The sequence below is a fragment of the Taudactylus pleione genome, unplaced genomic scaffold (assembly GCF_031769625.1).
Source record: "Taudactylus pleione unplaced genomic scaffold, aTauple2 ptg001314l, whole genome shotgun sequence".
Lineage (NCBI taxonomy): Eukaryota > Metazoa > Chordata > Amphibia > Anura > Myobatrachidae > Taudactylus > Taudactylus pleione.
In genome coordinates this window covers 11,432,681-11,459,363 of record NW_028285714.1, presented here as the reverse complement: position 1 = coordinate 11,459,363, position 26,683 = coordinate 11,432,681, and the positions used below count along the sequence as shown (strand labels likewise).

The 26,683-nt window shown below is 40.1% G+C and overlaps 1 protein-coding gene across 4 annotated transcripts in view; it reads right to left on the bottom strand.

Moving 5' to 3' along the window:
- Positions 1–9,361: 9,361 nt before the first annotated feature.
- LOC148443252 (uncharacterized) overlaps positions 9,362–26,683 on the bottom strand; it is a 41,760-nt gene continuing 24,438 nt past the window's right edge. For 2 of the 4 annotated variants that reach the window (XM_088463062.1, XM_088463063.1), the window contains 4 exons: positions 19,972–20,077; positions 19,766–19,881; positions 19,277–19,391; positions 9,362–9,711 (listed from right to left, as the gene is read on the bottom strand). In XM_088463062.1, the coding sequence (XP_088319188.1) occupies positions 9,512–9,711; positions 19,277–19,391; positions 19,766–19,881; positions 19,972–20,077 (537 nt within the window). In that variant the 3' untranslated portion in view covers positions 9,362–9,511. Of the gene's footprint in view, positions 9,712–14,713; positions 14,789–16,688; positions 18,166–19,276; positions 19,392–19,765; positions 19,882–19,971; positions 20,078–26,683 lie in introns of those variants that run through there. The other 2 variants (XR_015875712.1, XM_088463064.1) reach the window with 2 other exon arrangements.

Here is a 26,683-nt window from a genome sequence, read left to right as displayed (position 1 = left end):
GACCACCCACAGCTATAGCGAGTGGCCAGGAAGATGGTCACGATGGTCAAGGCCATCACGACCATCGGGCTTGCAACGAGACCCTTGAGGTAGGGTCTCGTTGCCACAAGCCCCAGAGTGCTTTAGACTCTAACAGAGCTGAAAGCACTCCCACTGACATCACTTGTGATGTCAGTGGGGACGGCCCCAGATGGTAGGCATTCCCATTGAATGCCTCCGTCTGGGCAGCCACACCCCCGGCCCGCCCACAAAAGGGGGCGTGCTGTCACTCAACATCGACAGCACGCCCCCTTTGATACGAGACCCGGAGCGATGGATTGCCCATCGCTATCCAGGTCTCGTGCATGTGCACAACGGAGCCAGCTCTGTCGTGCGCATGCGCACTGGGCCACCAGTGCGCATGGTTCTTAATCAGGCCCTCTTGCCATATAATATATGACTCAATAAAAAGAGTGTTTTTATTTTTTCTTTGTATTGAAAGATTTCTATTTTTAGCTAGGCAGTGATTTCTGATCTGCCATATGATTAAAAGAAGAGTGGTAAGGTAGCAAATTGATGCTGATATACATAGACACACAAATTGATACAAGTAAGGTACTTTTTCAGAGTTGCTTATATATGCTGGCAATCCATCCTATAGCTACTTACTCTGTCATTTGTATTCTATCTTCAGTTTTTGTATTGAAAACAAAATTTTAGCACCAGGATTAGGTCACTTTTTTAAGTATTTAAACATTTCCACCCTCTTTCACTTTCATTGTACACTTCCATACTGCCAATATGAACTAATGTTCTGTTTCTATTATTTCGACAGGCTGATAAAAAGGTTTGTAAAAAATAAATGTGCTTCTATAAAATAAAATACATTGAACCACAGGTACCTATTGCAGACATTTAGCAGTAAATTTATTGAAAATTTTGTCTGGTCTGAGTTTAAACTCTCACAGCATTGGTCGAAACTTGGGTGACTTTTGTCAGCTGAAACTCTCAAATTTACCAAGAATTGTGATTTGCTGAATCAAGTTTCTCGATGGTGTATGTGATTGAGATTATCCCCAAGTTTCCTGAGTCTGACCACAGGCAAACTCATACGGACATGCATCCTGCACATAGTGTTAAAGGTGGAGACTGCTAATGTGGGATTAAAAAATAAAATCAAGTGTTAATGTTAAAAAATATTATGTATGGTTTCCCCTCTCAAAAGCATAACCAGCCCCAGGCTCCTGAGCCAGTGTTGGTTCTAAAATTATGGGGGAAAAAGTGTAGGGTTCCTCCTTATTTTAGGAACCAGCACTGGGCTCCCAGAGCCAATCCTGGTTTTAAAAATAGGGGAAAAAATGTTGTGGGGTTCCCCCTATTTTTAAAACCATTTCCAGACAAAACTAGCCAGGGTATAATGCCACAGTTATAACCATCTGGTTAAAAAAATAAATTGCAGTCTCTTTACGTGTTTCTCCACCTCCTTAGCACTCAGTGGCTTCCTCAGAAGCTTCCTCTGAGGAAGCCGCTGAGTGCTAAGGAGGCGGAGAAACGCGTAAAGGGACTGCAATTGATTTTTTAACCATCTGGTTGATTTTCACCATATATCTCCCGGGAGAACTGTGAGTACAGGCTTTTTTCTAAAATGAGCAGAGGACTGGATTTTGTTCGTTCCTGATTGCCTACAGATGTGGATTGAAGCCTTTGCTGCATGCTGTTAATAGCCTTTGCTGCATGTTGTCTAAAACTTTTTTACTAACCATGCAGGCTCTTACTAACAAATGACTTCACACTTAACAAGATATAAATCCAAATCATCCACTTACCCACCTGTTGGTTTTTTGCTTTAACATAAAAAGATGGTCGCTTTATTGATTGCTGTTATGCTTCATTACTAACATAAGCAGTAAAAAAGCCATATAACTGCTTTTTTTGCTTGACTAACAATTTAAGCAATACTATAGCCACCGCTGGAGCCTTGTCTAGATTATATCCTGAAGGATACACAGCACCTCTGTGCTAATTGATATATGTTATTATACAGATCTGTATTTGTTTTTTAATATAATGTTTTTTAATTGTTGTCTCTTGGGGTTGTTATAATATATTGATTCAACCAGTCGGTTTTACAATTAAATATTCTATGTTTATATTTAGTTTTTTTAATTTGTTTTCTTATATTATGAAATATGTGCAATATTTAATTATTCAATTTTATATGCAATATAATAAATAATTTCTGATCTAGTAGCGCTGTCTACCCTTTTGTTTACTTCTTATTTTGTATAGGTGTCAGAGATTACACCTATATTTGATAGCAGCTCTAGAATTAGAAATGTATTATTTATTTATTTATTATTGTTTTATATATTGTCCTTGCATTGGGATTTGCTTTTAGTTATACTATAGTTACGTATCTGATACTGCTCGGAGGAAATGCAAATCAGGAATAGTCAACTCTAAAGTATTTAATTTCTTTTCTAGATGTAAAGATTAATTGAGTAATATGTGCTTGTACAATTGCGAAAAGTCAATGTTCTGTTGCAATCAAGAATTTCACTTGACAAGAGGAAATATCTTCTTTTAAAATAACATTACAGTGTAGCATTATAAAACAGTCAAAGATCTTCAGCCATAGTAAAATTTTACAGTAAACTGAAGTAGGCGCTTCTACCACATTCTACCCACTTCCTAGTGAAATGGGCAGAGTGGGGAAAATTTTCTTGCGGATCCCTGATTATGGGGCGGAGGCTAATGATGCAATTATATGATAATATATATATATATATTAATATCTAGAGAAGAAATTACTAAAGTTTGCTTTTCGCACAATATTTATTAAAAATATATACGCCATTTGATTGAATTAATCACTTGTAATAAATGGAATCTTCACCTAAATCTACACTGCAGCATTGGTTGCTCTCCATATATTAATGAATACAAACTCCCTTTTAGGTATGTAGTATCACTGGAGTTTAATACAGCAGCAATTGTTAAAGGGCCTAAGTATTTATGTTAGATTAATCTATCTCTATAGGATGCAGTACAAAATCTGCAATAGGCTTGTTCACACTGATATAGTTCTTTGCAGCTTTTATTATGTATTTATTTATGCCTTGAAATAGTTTGTACATATAACACATAATTCCCTGTGTAGCAGATCCGATGAATGCATTCTGAAGCATGGATGGATAAAAAGTTTGAAGGTAAAGTTGACAATTTTTTTATTTCTTAAAGACTACCCTTCCCTGACACACAAAGGAGGCTGCCATTTTATGTGCAATACCAGTAGTCCAGCAAATGAAGCCCTCAACTGGTGCCTTATGAACATTAAACATGGTTTCTCAATCGAGGTGCATTTTCAAGAACATTGATATAGCACAAAAATGACTGCTTCCAACTTTGTGTGCACAGTGAGTGAGACAAAAACATGTGTGTGAGCGTTGTGTCTGTCATAAAATGGGGACAAGGCATAAGGGGAGCTATGTCACCAGTCCCTGCCCACATACCCATATACAGGAAGTAGAGTCCCCGGTCTCCCCTGTATAGTTAGGAGTCAGTACCCAGCGCTACATCCACTTTGATCTCATGCCCTGCAGAGAATCTGGGGAGCTGAAGTCACCGTACAGCCACCTGGGAGGTAAGCCTTGCAGCATGCTGAGATCTGTAGTCCTCTACATGAGTGACATGGGGAGGGGGGGCTGGGTTCAGAGGAAGCCTGAAGAGACACAAAGGAAGCCCGGAGTGACACATGGACTCAAAATGATACAGGGGAGCCTGGAGTGACACAGAGGATCCTGTAGGGTGTAGGTGGGAGGTGTAGCTAAATCAAAATTTGGTAGTTCTTATAGAAGAAAAATTATATTTCTATTAAAAATAAGTTGAATAAAGAGTTTAGTTGTGTTTAAAACCTATTTATTATTTTAGCAACTGTGTATGTGTCAACTATCAATAAACACTGTCTTTATATACAATATAAACATTTAAAATACTGGTTTTCCAACCTGTCATTAGTCATTTTCCATATTTTCTATTTGGAGTTAGAGCAGGTGTATTTCAAATTTAGAGGCACACAGGTGCTTTGTGCATCATCATTTCACACTTGGCATCCAAACATAGCAGGCATTGTAAACACTGATATCCAGTCACAGGACGCTGGTAAGCTGCCAGCAACATTCATACTGCAGAGGTTACCAGGGCTAATGAGCCAGGAGATTGACATTTATATTTCCACTATGTGCAGACAGTGTGTTAATACCTTTTATTACAGGGACAGTGCTAAAGTAGGACATTTTGGTTCCTTATTAGAGCAGGAGAATCCCACAAGTTCATACAAATCAAATATTCATTCAGAAGGGATGTAGTTGGCATCCCGTTGTGCAGGATGCCAACAGTCTGAATACCTGCACAGAAAACCCGACAGGTTGGGATCCCGGCACCAGTATTCCGACTGCCGGCATCCTGAAGGTAAGTATCGGGGTGTTAGGGGGAGGTTAGGGTGTGGGGTTGGGGTTAGGCACTAGGGAGAGGGTTAGAGTTAGGCATCAAGGAGGGGGTGTTAGGTTTAGGGTGCGGGGAGGGGGAGGTTATGTTTAGGCACTATGGGGGAAGGTTAGGGTTAGGCACCGGGAAGGGAGGGTTAGGGTTAGGAAAGGGGTTAGGGTAGGGGTTAGAAAAATACTTACCTGTCTTCCCTATGGGTGTCAGGATTCTGGCTGTCGGGATGCCCCTGTCGGTATGCTGACCAGTGGCATCCCTACAGCTGGCTATTTCATACCCAACCCATTCAGAATGTGGTTGTGTGTATGCAATATGCCTTAGCTTCTTATACTGCTTAGACTTCAATATACTAGTGTTTGGTAAATTAAGGGGTTCGTTTGTCACTTAATACTGCGATGGTTTGCTCATGTCAAACACGACTACATTAGAAAGATCATAGAGTACTCAGAAGATCATTATTAGTTTAGAAATTATGCAGTCATTCTCAAGCCCCAAATTATCAGTAAAAATGTAATCATCTGTTTGATCTTTGAAAAAATAACTTTAAATATACTACATTTTGTGCGATCAGTTTATTATAGTAGGTAAGCTTTTTTGAGGAGTATGTAGTAGTGCACAGGTTCTCAAACTCGGTCTTCAGGACCCCACACAGTGCATGTTTTCCAGGTCTCCTCACAGAATCACAAGTGAGATATTAGCTCCACCTGTTGATCTTTTAAAATGTGTCAATGAGGAATGACTACACCTGTGCACCAGCTAGGTGACCTATAAAACATGAACTGTGTGGGGTCCTGAGGGCTGAGTTTGAGAATCTCTGTAGTAGAGCACTCAAGGAATACAGAGAAAACCAGATCTTTCTCTAAATATAAGTTAGTATATGTTGAGCATTGCAAAATCCAATGATATATATAGCGAAAAAATACTGCATGTGTGAATAATCCAATATTAGGGATAACAAGACCACCTTCACTTCTTTTTTGGTATAAATGAAAATTCAGTTTTTTTCCCCAACCATAAGAATTTTGAAAATATCTTAGCACAGTGTGCAATATCTGTAGGTCACCATACACCTACCGACCAGTCACGCAAGCCTGCAATCGGATCATAAAAAATGATCCGCCGGTCACAAATGCCGACCGGCGGCCATCCCTGTTCTGCAATCCATCGGAGGATCAGTGAAATTCTCCATATTGAATTTCACAGATGTGCAAATCACGATCATATTTTGATGAATTCCAACATGCTGGATCTCACTGATCCTGCAATGCCGGGTTGCAGGATCGCAGGAACGCGGTGATCCATTGGTAGTGTTTGAGCCCTTTAAGTTAGTCAACCGCAGAGGAATCATCTGTATAACATAAGTTAATTTCGGGAACATGATGCTTTTCAAAACAGCCATCTGGCTCAGCAGAGACAAAAGCAGATTAGTCCAGTCCTCTAGTTGTTTAGTAATCTTTCGTAATAAGGGAGGAAAATTGGATTAATTTAAATCCATCAATTTAGAAGGGATGTTCTGCATCAGGCCCATTGTGACAACAGATGGAAAATAATTTATTTGCCTCAACTTTTACTCTTTCAGATGTAAAAGAATTGAACTCAACACACTTTACGGAAATGCCCAAATAAATTCCATTTTAATCAGTAAGCTAATCTTATTTCTTTTGCATAATAGTAACACCGTTTTTCTTTTCTACAGGTTCTTCTACCTCAAGAGAATATGGTGTCCACCATTTTGGAGCCATGGCTTATTGCGTTTCTTATCTTGCTGACTGCCCTTGTGATGTTTTCCTTGGTCCTGCTGCCTCCAGGTATTGTCATTTTATGGAGGAGAAAACACATGCCAGTAATCTCTTTAGATGGAACTGTGTAACCAAGACAACTGGACTCTTCACATTTACATGTGATAATAGTATAAGGATGAGAGATGAAAACAATTAGATGGAAATTCACAACATAATAGCATATTCCAAACGGAGGTAAAACACACAAATGTAACAACTAAAATCGATGGAACACTTGAGCAAGAAAAAGACTGACAGCATATTGAAAGCAGGTGATCCCATACTGGTGTGGTTCCTGAGTTAATTACGCAATTAACACCCCAATCATGTTTATAATCATGAACTGTATCAATATGTTGGACAGGATTGCTGCCAAATCTTTGTAAATAAAATATACATACTCACACTAAATTGACCTTAATAGGTGTGTGACTGTTGGAAAATACTTGGCAGGAACTACAGGGACAAATATTTGTCAAATTACAAGGAAACAATCTTGTTAACTACTTGAATATTGTTGCTGACTATTTGCATCCCTTTCTAATCACAGCCAACCATCTTATAATGGCAACTAACAGGACAGCATGTCATGTCAACAAACATGTCCTCTCAAGCTTATATCACATATATGACAATAAGTACACAATCACCAAATCTCAACCCCATAGAGCACCTTTGGGATTTAGTGGAATGCTAAATTGGCAGCATGAATATCCAGCAACTGTGTAATGCTATCATGTCAACATGGATTAGGATATCTAAGGAATATTTCCAGCACGGATCTCAATACAAGATTCAAAACAATTCAGGCTGTTCTGAGGGTAAATTCTTGTTCAATCAGTCTCTAATTGCCTGAATCTATTGGTTCCTTTTATATAAGCAATGGGGCCCAAGTCCAGAAAGAATTTGTCATGGAAGTGTTATCCGTTTCTTCGGTTCCAGAGGGTGTCCGCTGTTACCTAATGCTACTGTATCTGTAGAGGCTTTGCATCTTGTCTTGACTAGTTTATTTTTTTACATCAACCTGGCTTTCTTTCCTTCTCTTGATGAATACCTACCGATGGCCTCTGATGCTTGTTGGTCCAGTTCACACTCAAGCTATAGGTCAGTGAACCAGACAATCTTAAGATTGTATAGAAGTCTGTATTAGTCACCAGAAACAAAAACATTACCCCACAAGGTGACAAGGCAATGCTTTGTCTTCTAAATGAAAGCTTGCTGCACTATGTTGTATTGGCAAATATGCATGATTATGCCTAATAGTCTTAATTTTTTGAAAGTGTAAATGTCCATTAATTATGCAATGTAATACTAAAACTAGTCAACATGGTCTCAAGATTGAAATGACATTCATTTGTTAGCAAACCTCTGCCCACATGCATATTTTAATATATAAATTTTTTTTATTTATCTACATTCCTTCTGTGTTTTAGTCATATAATTATGTTACCAGCAGATTGTGTCCCCTGCATTGGACTCTTCTCTGCTGTGCTCTCTACATAGTTTATGTCCATTGGCAAAGAAGGTTGAAAAATGGCTGATTATAAAATGACATGGATGAAAAACATATTTTCCTAGCATCTGTGTTCTCTGTGGGCTATTGGAGAATGGACCATGCTAAGGAAATGCAGTTCAAGTTTACTTTACTTCAGTTGGATGCATAGGGAACATAAAGTAGGCGCTAGGATCACTGCTTGTTTAAACTAGAGATGTGTGCGTACCCCCGTGTTTTGGTTTTGGATCTGGTTGAATATTCAAGTTTTAGTTCTGGTTTTGCAAAACCAACCTCAAATGTTTGGTTTTGGATCTGTATTTTTTTAAACAATTGATAAAACAGCTAAAATCATGTAGTTTGGTCCTGTTTCTGTTCCTACAGTATTATTAACCTCAATAACATTAATGTCCATTAATTTCCAATCAATTTTGATCAGCTCACAATATTTCCTGAAAACCAAACATCGCCGTTTTAAACAGTGGTATTCTATTATATGGTTCCCACAAGTAGATCAATTTTAACTTAATTTAGAGAAATTGGCTTATTGCACAGGAATAGTATAATTCATTATTATAAGCAAACTTCTATCATTAGATGTTCTGTTTCCAGTGGTAGTCAGTGGCATCTAATATTACAACTTTAGATAGCATTTTTCTTGAAAGAGGAGTGTGCTACTACAAAGATCACCACTTTATGTCTCTCCAAGGCAGCTGAGATCAGTACTGAACATGTGCAGGAGCCACTTATCTTTGATGTGTAAGTCTCCTAATTAATTCCTATGAGAGACCTGTGTTAATACTTGCATATAAAGCTGTCCCAGCATCCGCAGAGCTTTGACCCAGGGAGTTTGTTATAAGCCTTCCACTGGATGGATATGGATGATAATTTCACAGAATGGTACCATTGGAACCCAGAATACATACTAGGGGTTGAGGTCCTGGTCAGACGTCCTGTTGGTTTACACTTGGCAAAACTTTGACTTAGGGATGCTGGGCAGAACTTTGTCCCAGGGAGCATATTTTATACCTGGATGAAAACATCATAGGATTGGCAATTGGTCTGGGATGGCTAATGGAGTGGTTGGGGTCCTGGTCAGACCTCATGGCAGAGTGTGCTGGGCAGAGCCTGTTCTGGGCCTTCCACTGGATGGATTTGGATGACATCACATAATTTAGATCAAAATTTCACGGTGGTAACATTGGATCCCAGAAGATATACTAGGGAGTTGAGATCCAAGTTGGACCTCCCGTTGATGTTCATGGGCAGAACTTTGACTGCCTGTTCTGGGCCTTCCACTGGATGGATTTGGATGACATCACATAACAACACTTAATAACTTAAAGATTATAGCCGGGTAATGTCGGGTACTTCAGCTAGTACTTCAATAAACCAACATCACTGGCTAAGTAACTGGGCTGTTCATAGTTTGAGTCATCTGCTGGTGTGTGCTTATAAAACTCTGCAATATCAACACCTTGACACACATAATTTCCAACAGTTTTGTCTTTCTTATATAACACTGCTAAAGATACAGATTTTGAACATTCATATTTATGTTGTTTAAACTAGTTAGATAGTAGAGAAGAATAATGTTTGTTGAATGCATTAATTTATTATTATTATGATGATGATGATGATGATGATTACATTACACCATTTCTTATCCTTTTTGGTAATTGAACCTGCAAAATATGGGATTTTGGAACCTTGAGGCAGACTTGGATTTCATTTTTTTTTTACTTTTGCCATTTTATCAATCTCCACAAACAACAAAATCCAAGTTGTTCTTGTGATCTTTGTTTATGTCATAATTTCCCAGTTCCTTTATGAATTCATCTATATATTTCTGCTCCGTGCTCTCTACCTGTTCTTCTTTCACCTTACAAACAACGTTTTGACACTTTTCAGTCTTGAAATAGGCTGATGATACTCCGCTTACTTCATTATTTGAAGCTAGAATAAAAAAATTGCATATACACATTATTGAATTGATCTATAGATCTGCAATGGACCATATTATGACAAACAGATAAAGACCCAGTTTCCAGAATTAGTTATTGTATATTATGTAATTTCTGCTGTATATTAGAAGACAAATAGGAACTCATTCAGAGATAGATGCAATGCTGATTTTTACAGACTTAAGCAATGTTTTTTGTATTGCACAAGCATTTTAGTCACACTGAGCATGCACCACATTTGATTACCAATGGAAGTCGCAGTGAGGACTTGGACGCAGTATAATTGACAGTCAGGAAGCATTTGTGAGTGGTAGCAATTTAAATGTAGGTGTGTCTCAACCATTATTGGAGACTTTCTCTGCCTTCGACTGCGAATTCAAACGAAGTTGTAAAGGCCCTGGTGTCTTACTTCCGATTGACAGTCAGAGTAACCACAGGAACAACCCTGTGGTTGCTCTGACTGTCAATCGGAAGTAAGACTTCCGCATAAGATTGCTGTGCACCCAATGTGTGACTGAAGCGCTGTACGCAAGTAACAGAGATTAGATGCAGCCAGTAGGCTGTATCAGTGCAAATACCAGTGGCTGTGACATTTGCACATTTTTGCTGAACCACTGCTACAAAGCTGCAGCTCTGACGGGTTTAGCATCCACTTCTGAATCAGGCCCTCTGTTACTTCATAGAGGAAAATATTACAGGTCCTATAGCATAAGAAGTCGTAGGCATAATGAATCACTCTTTTAGACAAGTGAGTACTCCTGTGGTGCAGCACAGCTAAAGGCACGTGGGGCCTGACTCTAAATAGAATGCATCTGCAGCCATTTTTCCATATGGCCGCAGTAGCCTGAGTATACATCCATCTTCATGACGGTGGACCAATGTTTTACCATCTGCAGCCACAGTTATCATCAGTGTCGGCACTTACACCCACTATATGCTGAGGACTAAAGATCTATCTAGAACAGGTATCCCAGCTCCATCTACATGTTGTGAATGAGCACAGAAGTTTGCTTACAATCTCATGGCCCTCCCATGACACATACACAAGACAGATCAATCTGTCTGTACAATCACATAGTTGCTGTCCAGAAATTTCCAATTCACAGAATTGCTCTGTTGATGGAGGGAACAACCCATCCACACATACAATCTATGTCTTTGTGCATATGAATGGCATAGTGCATGCACAGTCTGCAATCGCCAGCCTGGTGCCCATCGCAGTCCATGTGAGTTGTAAATAAAATGCATCTAAAAACCAAAAGAAGTTGTTGTCCAATATAAATGAGATCGTTGGACATCTCCTCCTTATCTAAAAAGTATTTTACACCACTAATACCTTTTTGATGCTGAATGATGGTATATAAAAATGTTACATCTGCCGTCACTAACCAGTTTCCTGGTTCCCATTTTACTGAGGAAAGGTGTTATAAAACAGAAATGGTGTCTTTTAAGTATGATCTAGTTTTGATCACCATAGGTTGTAATAGATGATCTAAAAAATTAGAGAGATTCGAAGTAATAGAATTTGTGCCCGCCACAATAGGATGCCCTGGCGGAGTTTTTATATTTTTGTGTATCTTGGGCAAGATGTACAAAACGGGGACGGCGGGCTTTTCTATTTTCATATACAATTTCTCTTTTTCATCAAAAGCTCCCTTATTTGTGTAGAGGGTCAATAGTTTATCTAGGTGTTTTCCTATCCTTATTGAAGGATTTCCCCTAAATTTCTTATTATTGTCTTATTATTTCAGCATTGTAATCATTAAGATCTAGGATTACCACACCACCCCCCCTTATCCACCGGCATCACCACTATATCTTTATTATTTTTCAACAATTTTATGGCTAGACACTGTTCTTTTGTTAAATTAATCTTTTTATTACCTTTTATTTCTAAACGGTCTAAATCATCCCGTACTAGTTTTTCAAAGGTATCAATGAAACACCCTTTTTGTGGATTGCGTTAAAAGTTGACTTTCATCTAAAAACTGATACAGGTTCTTGTGGAACTAAAACAGTATCATTATTTATTTTCTCATTATCAACATCAGAGAAAAACTTTTTTAATGTGAATTTACGAATACATTTCTGTAAATCCACAAAAATTTCAAACTGATCTGCCCGATTACTCGGTGTGAACTTTAACTCTTTTTCCAGAACCTCCTGTTCATGAATATTCAGATTATATTTGCTTAAACTGTAAATGTTTGTTTTTCCTTCTTTGTCAAGGGGTATCTCATTATTTACTATTTTTTCCGTACTGGTTGAACTTGTTTGGACATGGATTTTATTCCTATGAATGTTTCTTCTTTTACTGTTGTATTGTTTTAGTGTCCCTCTCCTCTTGCCCCTCTTTTTATGTTTCTTAAATTTGGGGGTCTTGTTTGGGTTGGGGCTTTCCCTAAAAAATGTTCCTCTATTCTGGGGGATTGGGAACTTGTTCTAACTGGGGAATCCTCAGGAACCTGAAGTTCTTCCCTAGGCTGAGCATATGCATAGTCCTCCTTTTCAGAATTTCTCCTTATGTGGTATTTATTTCACCTGAGTGGATCCCTTTTGTGATTAATTGGTCGTCTCCTCCCTGTTCCTTTCCACCTAAAGCGGTTTTCGACATCCTCCGCTGGAAACAACCTTGGAGCTCTATATTTTGGAGTCCTATGTGTATAATATGGAAGAGTATTTCTATAATTGAAAGATGGAACATTTTTATAGGAATCTGGTTTAGACCTGTGCTGTCCATTAAAGTTTCTGTACTCATAGGGATCCTCCCTTATTGTTTGGTTACGTTGTTGAAATTTTTGTTCCTTTCTAGTTATATGGTGTTGTATACCTTCCTTATAGTAATTTCTGTCCAGGGCATATTTGTTTTGTTTCTTTAACCTAATATCTTTCTAATTTTTTTCAACTTTATGGCTAATTTCCGACTCTATCTCGTTAAAATCCTCTGAACCCGCATATGGTTTTATCAGGGTACTGGTACATTTCAATTACTTCCTCTAATTTTGCTAATTCTCTCTTTTTTTCCTTAATGATTAATTCCATTAGTGAACACGAACAGGTGTCCAGGATTTTAATGTGACCGGACGCCTTTTGTCTAGGCCAGCCCTGGTCACGGTTTAGCGCTTTTGGACTCCCACTCACCATCAGTGACCGCCTGTCATTGACTCTGCCCACTGCGCCGTGGGCATTTACTGAAGCTGCCACCACCAAACTCCTTTCAGCGGGGCTTGGAACTGCTTTCTATGTACAATCAGGCTCCTACCTCGGCACCTGGAACTGCATCTGCTGCATATGCGCTTGATTAGCTGTGGACACACCTCCTCTTTGGTGTCAGCTGTTCCCACCTGATCCCTTGCAATGGACCAGGTCTGCATGGGCTTGAACTTGGAGATGCTGAGCTCTTACCCAGAACAGCAGGAGAACAGAATACCATTTTGGTGCAATTCTGTTGGTCGCAGGGTACAGATGTAATTGAAGTAAAGGCAAAAAGGTGTTTATTGCTCACAGTCTTAAAGAAGACTCAACCTTCCAAATGAAGGGGAATAATCAGCATAGAGGATTCTTATCAACTCAGAAGTTCTTCTCCTCAAAGAAGTTACAGGGTTGTATACATACAGGGCTCACAGGCCCTCCTTTTATATCATTCTACACAATATCACAGGGGGGTAAATCCGCCCTGTGTTCAACTCAACCAATCATGCTGTCTCACATAATATAATTTAACAACATATTACAGTAAATTTCAAAGGAGTCACCCAAACCTAAGCACAAAACTGATTTATCATATAGCAATAACTGTCTCCTAAAATGTTGATATAACATTTCACAGGATATAGTAAATGACATTCATCCTTCCCAATGGAAGTATCAATCAGTTTGGCATTTCCAACCTTAATACATTTAGTGACCTCCAAAAGGGGTTTCTCAAAACAAACACTTTTTCCCCTGAAGTGCACACACATAGGAGACAGGTCTCAGGCCATTTCAAAGGAAGATTTAACAATTTGACTCTCTTCAAAGGAAGCTTTGTTAAACAAAGGGTTTGACCACTACCATAGGTCAGGATGATTAACATATCACTTCCTATGTCAGGAGGTGAGAATGTCTCATAACCATTTGACTTAAATGTTATAGCCTCCTAAAACAAAACAACTTATACATTCCTTATAAGTGCATAGGCTAAACATTTTAAAAGTACATTTCCACAACTGCGCACAGCACATTGAATGACATGTTCAAACACATTACTTATACATTCGCAGTACGTGGCGCACTGCGCCTAGAGGTCCTTTTAAAAATGGTGCCACGGCATGAGAGTTAATCTCTTCAGTGCCATGACAGCCATTTTAATCATGTGTGGTTGGCCTCTGGCCACAAATGCGTTCTTGAACTCCTGTGTTTCTGTATCGAACGAAGGTCATTTATTAAGTCTAAAGCCCCCTTGGGATCATCCCTTCAGCTAGATACTTCTCAAGGGATACCATTTCCCACCAAGTTTTGCCCTCTTTAAAGAACAATTTTTCTAGTGTATACATAGCACTTTCTAAATTCACATCTGTGGCAGAGATCTCATGGGTATCCATATTGAATACATCTTCCATATATAATTGTCTCCTTTTTCTATGATTAAACATGTTATCTACAAGAGACAAAAAATATGTACAAAATATATAATAAAAATGTATTCAAGTACAATAACAGAGCAATAGCAGCAGGTCTAAACAAAATAGTGAGGTGCAATAATTTTCAAATAGACCATGTAACTTGCCCTCCTTCCGTCGCAAGAGTCTGAAACCTGGTTCACCACACCATATGTTATCCAATCCGAAAATAGGTAGGGCCACCAAGCGCTGGATTCTGTTTATGTACTCAAGGATAGAAGAATTCTTTATCAGTAAACATGTATTTCAACAAAGATTCCAAAGTCTTTAAATTTCTAATCAGATTCTCACCTTATATAGGTGAAAGGAGTTCCTTGAAAGGTATCTTTTTCTTCCCTTTATACCATCAGCATATATCCACAAATGGGGAAGAAACCCAATGCTGGTCCTTAGTATATGGACATCAACCTACAATGCAGACAAACATGGAGAAAGAAATCTCTCATAGTGTTTTAAAAGTTTAACAAACTATTTTATTCCATAACACACAAAAAATCAAACAGTAAGATTCCTTCGTACCATATAGAGCCTTGTCCATATACTAAGGACCAGCATTGGGTTTCTTCCCCATTTGTGGATATATGCTGATGGTATAAAGGGAAGAAAAAGATACCTTTCAAGGAACTCCTTTCACCTATGTAAGGTGAGAATCTGATTATAAGTTTAAAGACTTTGGAATCTTTGTTGAAATACATGTTTACTGATAAAGAATTCTTCTCTCCTTGAGTACATAAACAGAATCCAGTGCTTGGTGACCCTATCTAATTTTGTATTGGATAACATATGGTGTGGTGAACCTGGTATCGGACTCTTGCGACGGAAGGAGCGCAGGTTACATGGTCTATTTGAAAAAAAGTGGTAAAGTGACCAGTTGTATTAGTGAGTTCCGGATTCCTGGATTATATTTATTTATTTATTTATTTTTTACAATACATTTGCATATGGCATCAGTAACATAATTATAGGCACCCATCAAGAAATTGAGTATGAAAAATTAATTAATAGATGCATCTAAATACATATAACTATTTAAATGTTTATCAAAAATGTTATGATATATTGTTTACCATTTATATAACAGACATTGGGATAGATTTATCAAAGCTTGGAGAGAGAAAGTACCAACCGATCAGCTCCTAACTGACAATTTTCAAACTGAGCCTGTAATATGGCAGGTTGAAGCTGATTGGTTGGTATTTTATCTTTCTCCACTTTATCTCTCTCCAAGGTTTGTTAAATCTACCCCATTATTCCTTCTAAAAGTTGCTTTATTTTATGACTAGTTTATTCAGCCAATAACATATGGGGCAAAATTATATTTTAAATAATACCAAAGTAATTTGTATCTTAGTGTGCGGCTCTGTATTTCTGAAATCTGAACACACCAGAATTTAGGGGTTGATTAGAACCAGGTTAAGGCTCAGATTCACTTTTTTTTCCCGGTTCGAATCTAGGGCCTGATTCAGACCTGTTCGCAAGGCTGCGTTCGCATGTAGCCAGCTGATGTTTGCAATCTGCGCATGCGTATGCATTGCAGTGCGTGTGCACGAACTGACCGATGCGAATGAGAAGCCAATCGCAGCGAGAGTGCCAAGCCTTCACACAGTGATTGACAAGAAGTGACCATTCAGGTGTGAAGAGAGGGGTGGTCGGTGGAACGCAGGCATTATAGGGGCATGCATAATTAAGTCCCTGCGATTACATATGCTGGCAGAGGTCTAGCAGGCAACAGGAAGTTTAGCAGCTTGTGCGGCAGGGTCAGGTCAACCATAAGCGGTGCGAGTGGGTCCAATGTTACTCAATGTTACCAATGTTTTCGCTGACTTGCGGATGCATGTCATGGGAAGTGAGTTGCTTTACAAAGTGATCGGCATCTTGGTATAGTGCTGCAGTTTACGTGCGATTGGATTCATTAGCATATTTTTACACCGAGATGGTGTGCGTGAATGCAGCCTTGCGACCGGGTCTGAATCAGGCCCCTAGACCCAGTTCTGTCTCTTGCCAGTTTGGAACTCAGGGCCTAATTCAGAGACGGACGCTCTGAATGAGCACTCACTCTGAATCAGGGCGTTTTTTTTTTTTTTTGTTCGGCCTCCTGGCCGCTCACATAGCTGTGGGTGACCACCCACAGCTATTGCGAGTGGCCAGGTTGATGGTCGCGATGGTCAAGACCATCGCGACCATCGGGCTTGCAACGAGACCCTTGTGGTAGGGTCTCGTGGCCACAAGCCCCAGAGAGCCTCTGGCTCTAATAGAGCCAGAAGCTCTCTCACTGACATCACTGGTGATGTCAGTAGGGCCACCCACGAATGGCAGGCATTTGCTTGGGAATGCCTCCATTTGTGAAGCCACCCCCTGGCCATGCCTACCAAATGGGACGAGCTGTCAATCACCACCGACAGCTTGCCCCCTTTGGTGCAAGACCCGGAGCGACGGAGCCCCCATCGCTAGCTGGGTCTCGCGCATGCACACGACGGAGCCGGCTCCGTCGTACGCATGCTCAGTAGGCAAACATCGACCCGGTTGCGAGCGCTCAGTGCTTGCGACTGGGTCTGAATCAGGCCCTCAGTTTTAAAAACCGATCTCAGGTTTTGGTTTCAAACATTTTAGCTGTTTTTACCAATTTTTATCAATTTTTAATTGATTTTTAACCAAAACACTTGACAGAGCCGGCCCTAGGCATAGACAAATTAGGCAAATGCCTAGGGCATTTGGAATGCCTCAGGGCAGGCATTCCAAGCTTTGGGCCAGCTCATTTTGACAGCAGCGGGACCAGGACGGGCAGACAGCGGCTCTGCTCTGGCTGCCCTACCACGATCGGAGCTCTCAGCCCACCTCTGATTGTGTGGCAGCACATAGAGCTGGCCGCAGCAGGAGTGGGGAGGAGAGACAGTGGGGGTAGCAGTGCAGTAACAGAAATGGCTGCTGGAGGAGGGCTGCTTTGCATGCCCAACTGCAGAAGCTCCTCCTCCAATGGGCCTTTGTGGAGTCCAGCAGACTGAGCCTCTCTTCAGGGAGACACACAGTGCTGACACTGATGAGCTGAGCATAGAGTGAGGAGTGGAAGCATGGCGGTTTCAATATCTGCAAAATCCAGGCAGGCTGAGGTGACGATGTCACAGTTTTATTGGCCAGGGGAGTGCTGTGCAGTGAGTTGCAGGGAGGTTGGGGTGTAATAATGTGTGGCATGATGTTTAAGGGGCATTACTGTGTGGCATTATGTGTATAAGGGCAATACTAATGTGGGGCATAATATATAAGGGGCATTACTGTGTGGCATTGTGTGTACAAGGTACACTACTGTTTAGTGTAACATGTATAAAGGGCACTACTGTGTGGCATAAGGTGAATAAGGGATATCTGTGATATCTACTGCCTTACCTTCTTGATGACTGGCCCAAATACTTTTATTAATTTTTACAATTGTAGGTGAAAATGCTGATTAAGTGATGATGAATAGTCCCATAGTCTTTTTTATCCTCCTGGGCTCCAGGAACTCTTTGTTGGCTGTGACCATTTTCTATTTTACTGGTATATAAAATTGTGGTTACACACATGTAAATCCTTTTGTCATCCATCAACATGGCTAAGAGCTGGAAAAGTTGAACCCAAAGATTCCATTTTCAGAACTGCGCAGTTTAGTTGAATCTTTAGGTTTTAAAATTTCAATATTCACTATCAGATGCCACTGCCATGACAAGAAGCTGTTTAGAAGTGTTCCACGGAAAAAGCTTTTCCTAACAGAAAGATATTGAGGGCCTGGACTTTCAAAATGCCATTTGGAACTGCAAATGGAATCATATGATATGGTCAGATGAGGCACAAATGAAACTTTTTTGCCATGTACATCATCATCACATTTGGAGAAAAGGACCTAATATGGTGGGAGATCATTGATGCTTTGGAGTATTTTTTCTACTAGTAGTCCAAGGTTCTTGTAAAAATCATATCAATTATAGCATAATGAATTCCACTTTAAACCAGGAAACCTAAAATCTACCCTCCTCTGCCAAAAGGCTGAAACTTGGTCCTTGGTGAACCTTTAAGCAAGATAATGATCCACACACCTATTAAAATCCATGCTGAAATAGTTTTGGAACACCAAATAAAAGTCCTGCAATATCTCTCTGTCTCCAGATATGAACCCACTTGTATTGTGTATTGAAGAGGGGAGCACACAAGCAGCAATCCAAGAATATCAAAGAACTGGAAATGTTCTGCTTGGTGGCGTTGTCCAAGATCTCTCAACAAGTATTCTCCAACCTTGTTAAGCATTACAGAAAGTATCTCAGCACTGTAGATGCACTGAAGATAATTCACAAATATTAATAATAATGGGAGTTCTAATATTTTTGGAACCTATATTTAAAAAAAAAAAGTTCCAAAAGCCATTGTATGTGTGCTTTATTATTAATTTTAGCTAATTTCCATGAAGAGTGCCAATAATTTTTGGTTATCTTCCATCTGAGTGCACTCATTCATGGGGCTGGAAATGTTGTAGGGTAGGCAATACATGTGATGCACAAGCCCTGCCACAATGTTGCATCTCCTTTATTATGCTTGTTAATTGGAGAACATATGGAGCCGGGCCTGAGCATGGTCTCAGAGTGGTTAGCATTACTGCTTCATAGCACTGAGGTCATGAGTTCAATTCCTGACCATGGCCTTATCTTTTTGGACGTTGTATGTTCACCTTATTTTTGTGTGGGTTTCTGCCAGGTGACCTGGTTAAATTGATTCTGACAAAATCGACCCTAGTGTGTAAATGTATATGTGCTTTGTATTTTAGGAAATTTAGACTATATGCTGAAATGGGGCACAGACTGATATGGATGAACACTTACTGGAAATACATGGCTACAACATGCGTGATTATTGTCAGAGCAATACATTTACCAATACATTCCGCTAATCTGGATCCACCAATATATTGAGATGTCCAAGAAAAGCCAGTTTCACGCCCACATTTCTCATATAACCTGCTTCTCCGCAAAAAGGAAAAGTCATAGCCCTAGGGAAAAAAAAATATATATTGTACACAGCATTATTAATATTGTGACAGTTTTATATAGATATACATTAGATGCATCATTAGAAAAGTAGACATGGTAAAGACAAATGAAACACTGCCATACAATACTCCTGGTTTCCAAAAGACTTCTAACTCCCTGCACACTACAATTGTAAAGCACAACAGAATATACTGCAGTATATAAGAAACTGTTATTAATAATAATCATAATAATAATAATAATAATAATAATAATAATAATAATATAATTAATATTCTACACAATGTGAATGTATTTTTACTGTCATTACTGTCATGAATACAAAAATCATATATTATAAGTTCTATTGATTAAGAAAACATAAATGATATACCTGATTACACATTGGTTTGCAGTAGTAGATGCTGTCAAAATAAACACAAACCAAACCGCCATTTTTCGGAGCCAGAGGCATCTTGCAGTTGGTTGAATTCATAATCTTCTCATAAACTTTAAATAATGACAACAAAAATAATTAAGCAGATGCCTCCTTAACAAATCTAAGGTATATTTCGTTTTATTTTACCTAGTAAACTATACCTTTGGACTGATGCTCTTTATATGTGGAAAGTGCTTCTTGAAGCAAAGATATTAGTGTGTTAATTTGAGACCGGTCCATGTTTGAGGTATCAGCATCAATGCAGTCCTGAAAGTACAGTAATAACCTACCAGTTACAAACAGTCCTAGCAAAGCAGGTTTTAACTTACTGTAAAGGACATTTCTGCTTCCAAACAAGTTGTTTCCAGTAACTACGAGGGTGGTTCGATAAATGCCTGCCATTATAAATTTATTCAACTCGTAAATACAGTATACGTAAACTTAATAGTATGGCCTTGGTACAGATAATTTTTCCACAAAGTCCTCATACTTGTCTAAGCATTTGTTCCAACAATACACCAAGACATATATCCGAGCATAGAAAAAAATCAGTGTCAAGCACCTGAAGCTTCGAGACTCAGCGTGAACACTTTTTCCTCATGAACAATGTTGTGCACAGTACCCACTGAGATGTTCAATTCATCAGCAATATCACTAACTCAAATGAATTTGTCTTCCTGAATCAGACCTTCAGAGCGGCACATATTGTCATCTGTGGTGGACACGCTTGGCCGGTCAGATCGCTGCTCATCTTTAACGTCTGTCCTGCCGTTATCTGTCCTACCATTATAATGGCAGGACACCAAACACAAACCTGTTTCTGTAACATGATGTACTGACCGCACACCTTCGACAAGTTGGCGATGATTTTCAGCGGTTGATGTGCCCTTTAGAAGCAGAAATGTAATCACACTACGCAGTTCAATGTTTGACCTTGTTTTCCGCAGCTCTGCCATCTTACAACTGATGTTGGGACAGTATGACTGATATGAGGCGCAATCTAATGGCTGTGAGGGAAAGCAGTGCTCTACCTGCTCTGGCCTAGTGGGAAATTAGAATTAAATAGAGAACATTACACACACAAGAGGTCTTGTTACCTTACTTATTGAACCACCTTTGTATATTAGGCATAGGCATACTGTACATATTTCTCAAGACAACATGGTAGCTGTGAGCTCTAACTTAGAGGACACATCACTACCTGGTTGCCTCTAGAATAGTAATGGTCAATATTATATTTTTCAAGGGACACATGTGCCCTAAAGTTCAGTAATGAAAAAGCATCCCTAAAATGACAATGGCAACACCCCATCACTCATCTTTAACTACACCCATATGTCATGCTGCCACTTGCTCTACAATTGCCCTCAGACATCCACAAGCCCTCATATTCCTCATGTACTGCAAATGTACCCCACATGTCACTCAGGTCCATAACCCACTCAGATCTACCCCCATGCCACTATTTTCACCCCACATACTGTACCACTCACACCTCATCTTATGCCTAATCTACAGTCTAAATATAGATTATCTTCACAGCAGGAACCCACAGAGGAAGGAGAGAAACCACATGTTGCAGCATAAATTTGCTCCCTTCTCCTCTGGTATACAGTGTGACTTCTGCATTGTTCAGGAGTTCCCAGGTCTTGTCATGGCTCTGATAATGACATGCTCCAAAAAAAAGTTTTCCTGTACCCTGCTAAGCATGTTCAGTATAACTTTTTTTGTAAAGGCCCAAATTCATCGAGTGTCTCCATAGCTCAGAAATATGGGGTCAGCACCAATGAGGTACATTACTCTTTTTAATAATAGGAGAGCAAATGTAAAACTTATTATTTTAATTACAGGACAGGACAGGACAATGGCAGCACTACTGTACTGCCCCGCTGTAAGTGTCTGACAAATTTGGAGCAGCCAGCATAACCAATACTCTATCTTCCAATAATCCAGTCAGATGTGATCTGAAGAACTAAGTTTATTATTCGATAGAGGAACTTGCGTGGAAATGATAAGTAATGACAAGTGATGTGAAGTAATGATATGACAAGTGATGTGAAGTAATGTGTTGGTAAAACATCGGATGCTGTACCAGGTTGAGCATATGTAAGGATGACTGTCTGGGACCATGTGAAAAGGAAAATGGCTGTTTACAGCTTAACCCAGAATGCATTGCTAGACGGCTATGGAATGTTAAGAAGGACAAAATAAATCAGATTTAAACTGCTGCTGTCCTGACCACTAGGTGGGGCTGCTAATGTGAATTAGTGCAACATAACAAACCCTATGCTGAAGGCATGACACTCCCTGTCTGGTATCATTGATACCACAAATTTAAATTCTAAGTAGGTAACAGTAAAAACAGTTCAAACACTGGTCTGAGAAACAACTTAGTCTCTCCTTGCTTACAGATCTTGCCCTCGACCTTACAAACTTTTCCGTCCTTGCTCGGGAACTTGGTGATAATACTCAAAGGCCACTCATTATGCTGTGACTGACAATCTCTGACAAGCACAATGTCACCAAGTTTTAGGTTGGATTTGGCAACTTGCCACTTGGTCCTTGGCTGCAGGGTAGAGATATATTGTCTTTTACACCTGTCCCAAAAGGTGTTTGCTAGGCTTTGAACTGCCTCCATTGTCATTTGAATAAGTCTTTGTTGGTGAACTCTCCAGAAGGAGCACAGATAGTCCCGGTCTTCTGAGTAAGAAGAGTAGCAGGAGTAAGCAGAAACGGATCTTCTGGGTCATTAGAAACTGAAGTCAAAGGTCTGGCATTGACGATAGCTGAGACTTCAGCCATGAAAGTTGTTAAACTCTCGTAAGTCTTGCAGTACCTACTTGTAGGAATATGGAATCAAGGATTCTGCGTATTATGCCAATCATCCTTTCCCATGTACCTCCCATCTGAGAGGATTGAGGCGGGTTGAAAGTCCATGTACAACTTTGCTCACTGAGGTATCTCTCTACACCTTTAGTGTTGATGTTTGAGCAAATTTGTAGTTCTTTGGTTGCGTAAATATTTTGACAGCAATGCCAACCTATACATTCAGTCACTCTTAGAAATGTGGCATGTTTAAATCAATGGGCTGTATGAGTTAGGCAGGTAATTGCTCTAAGAAGTGATTTCCAAGTTGAGAATCTTTGGAATCTGTGTGGCTCAAGTTGACAATTTGAGATCATGGTATGGATCGTTGTCACAGCTAGAACTGCAGCACAAAGTTCTAGCCTGGGTATGGTATGCTCTGGAAGTGGTGCTAACTTTGCTTTGCCCATGACAAACCCAATATGACACTGGCCTCTAATATCCACAGTTTTAAGATATGCAACAGCGGCAATTGCTTGGTTTGAAGCATCAGAAAATACACATAGTCTCTGGTTTTGTACTTCTGTAGAAGGCACAGGCGCATATGAACATGTAATATAAAGGTTGGTTAAGGTGGACAGAGAACTTTTCCACTCCCCCCACAAATCTCTTTTCTGAGGAGACAGTGGCGCATCCCAGTCAGATGACTCGCAGGTTAGGTCTCTGAGCAAGGCTTTACCTTGGATAGTGACAGGAGCAGCAAATCCTAAGGGGTCATACAAGCTGTTTATAACAGACAAGACACCTCTGCGGGTGTAGGGTCTTTCCCCACTGTTCACTTGGAAGGTAAAGGAGTCAGATTTTAAGACCCATAAGAGTCCAAGGCTATGTTGAGCTGGTGGAGAATCAGTTCCTAAATCTAAATCCCTTAAGTCACTGGTATGATCTTGAGAAGGGAAGGCTTCCATCACTCTTTTACTGTTGGAAGCTATTTTGTGAAGCCTGAGATTAGAGCAGGCAAGCATTTCCTGAGCTCTCTTGAGGAGGCTGATTGCTGTCTCATCCATTGGCATAGATTTTAAACAGTCATCTACATAGAAATCTTTTTCCACAAGTTGTCTAACATCAGAACCATACTCTAGCTCACCCTCTTGAGCTGAACATCTGAGTCCGTAGATGGCAACTGCAGGGGAAGGGCTGTTACCAAAGATGTGTACCCTCATGCGGTACTCCGCAATATCTTTAGAGGGGTCATTGTCTCTGAACCAAAGGAATCTTAGGAAATTCCTGTCACTTTCCCTCACGAGGAAGCAATGAAACATTTGGGGAATGTCAGCTGTGAAGGCAATAGAGTCCTTACGGAAACTTATGAGTACTCCAAGGAGTTTGTTGTTAAGGTCTGATCCTGTCAGGAGAACATCATTTAAGGAGATGCCTTCGAACTTGGCACTGGAATCAAACACAACTCTGATCTGACCTGGTTTCTTTGAGTGGTATACTCCAAACATTGGTAAGTACCAGCATTCATCTTTGTCTTTAAGAATGGGAGCTATCTCAGCATGACCGTTCTCAAATATTTTGTCCATGAAAGAGAAGAAGTGATCTTTCATTTCTGGCTTCCTGTGGAAGTTGCATTTTACTGAAGAGAAGCATTTAAATACTTGTTCTCTGTTGTTAGGTAGGCACCGTCTGTGTGTTTTAAAGGGTAGAGGTGCTACCCAACTGTTGGCATCATCTTTAACTAGTCCCTTTTTCATTATTTCCAGGAATAGATTGTCCTCTATGGACATTGTAACTTGGTTATCACTTTTTGTTCTTTGGAAGACTGTGCAAGCCAAATGTGCTGTCACAGATGTGGTTGTCACTAGGAGAGTCTATAACAGTGCAGTGTGGTAGTTCCTTTATGAGGAAGTGATTGTGACATGGTTGAAATAGAGAAAGGTGTCCATTTTCTAAAGTACAGGTAAGCATGCTGTTGACAGTAGCTGGTTTATGCACTTTTCCAAGACATACTTCTCCTATTATGACCCATCCTAGGTCTAGTCTTTGAGCATAAGGAGCATTGTGTGGACCATTAATCTGACTTCTGACTGTGGACTCATAAGATATCTCTCCCAATGAGTAGAATTATCTGGGCTAGTGGGTCCAGTTCTGGTATCAGATGTGCTATACATTTCAAATGTGCATGATGTATAGCTGCATCTGGTGTAGGGATATCAGACCTATTATCAGGGATCTCATTGCATTCAGTGATAGTGGGTAAGGGAAGGCATGTCTTTCCGTCTAAGGACTCGACTTGATAGCCGATTGCTCTTCTCCCCATTGTCTCGAAACTCCCTGCACAAGTCCTTAAGGAGTATGTAGTGCTGGGTCCTTTGATATTAAAGGTCTCAAAGAAGGTTGATCTTACTAGGGACTTGTTACTTTGGTCATCTAGGATTGCATAAAGTTTGACGCCTTTCTCTGGTTGACCGTTGGGGTAGGCTCTGACTAAACAGATTTTGGAGCAAGATTTGCCACTAATAGTGTCTTTGCAGACTTCAGTACATTGTGAAGTTATCTCTGGTATTACCGCAGTAGTGTCTCTTTGCTCCACACTGAGCTCCCGCCATGCTCTGTGTCACCATAACTGTATTGTAAAGTCAATGGGGAAGGTCCAGGGTGTAGAGCTGTGTTCTGTTCTGTGCTGTGACATTCTATACAGTTAACACTAACCTTACAATCCTTGGCAAGGTTGGTTGTAGAAGAGCAGCACTTGTAGCAGATGCCGTTTTCTCATAGGAATGCTTTGCGGTTCTCCAGGGACTTTTCTCTGAAGGCTCTGCATGTCAGGAGAGGATGCGGTTTGTTATGCAGGGGACACTGCTTGGCAGGATCTTTATCTTTATTCTCTTGACGAGTAGAATAGGTAGACCTGTGGGAAGAATCTGTATAATGCACATTAGTCTTGTGAACTATGACTGACATTTTGCGGGGTTTAGGTAGAATAGGGGTTAAGCTAGTCAGGGTAAAGGCAAAACTAGGATCATTCCTGGTCTTAGCTTGTTGTGCTGCTGCTTATATTTGGAACCATGGATGAGCCATTGCTCCTGCAGATTGTTAGGTAGCTTTAGCACTATAGGGTTAATGCCTCTGGCTGTGTCGAGGAAGGCAAGTCCTGGTAAGTCTCCCTTGCACTTGGCTACTTGAAGCTCCATTAGTAGGTCACTTAATTCTCTCAGTCTCTGATAGCTTTTGTTAGGTAACCTAGGGAAATCATCAATTCATTTGAATAGTGCACTTTCTATTATCTCTGGTGAGCCGTAGCACTCATTTAATCTATCCCAGATCTTGTTAAGGCCATTCTCAGGGTGGTTAATATTGATCACTCTTATCCTTCTAGCATGTTCAGCGGATTCATTCCCAAGCCATTTAATTAAAAGATCTATCTCTTCACTATGTGAAAGGCCTAACCCTCTGATTACATTTTGGAAAGAGGATTGCCAGGCTCTGAAGCTCTCGGGGCGATCATTGAACTTTGAGAGTCCGTTTGTGACCAGCTCACGGCGAGCAAGAAACTTGGCAAAGTCTATTGTGTCTTGATTGGCTCTGGAAGATGCTGTTTGTGCATTAACATGGTGAGTAAATGGTGCATGGTCATACCTGTTAGGATTGTATGGTTCCTGCTGGTTGTATCATACCACATTTGTATGCGGGCAGTGGTGCCTTTGTTGTAGTTTGCAGATTCAGACACCTGGTGTGGGGGAGAGTTGTCTCTCATGGGTTCCCTGTGCCTAGAATTCTCTTGTTTGCAAGTTTGCAGTTCACTGTTGACTAGCGGGGGCACTGCATTGTGTGTTTGGCTTGTTTCACTGACGAAAGCTGAATACATGGTTTGTACTGATTTTTGGTTTGCTGCTCACTTTGGATGCTTGATTGACATATTCTGATGTGCGTTGCAATGAATTCTGCGATCCAAGCTCTGCGTCAAGCACATTGATCCTCCTTATATTAAGAAGTTTTACAGACTCTAAGAATTCTGCTTCAGCCATGGCTGCTGCCGCTTCCTTCTCTGCTTTGAGCTTCTCA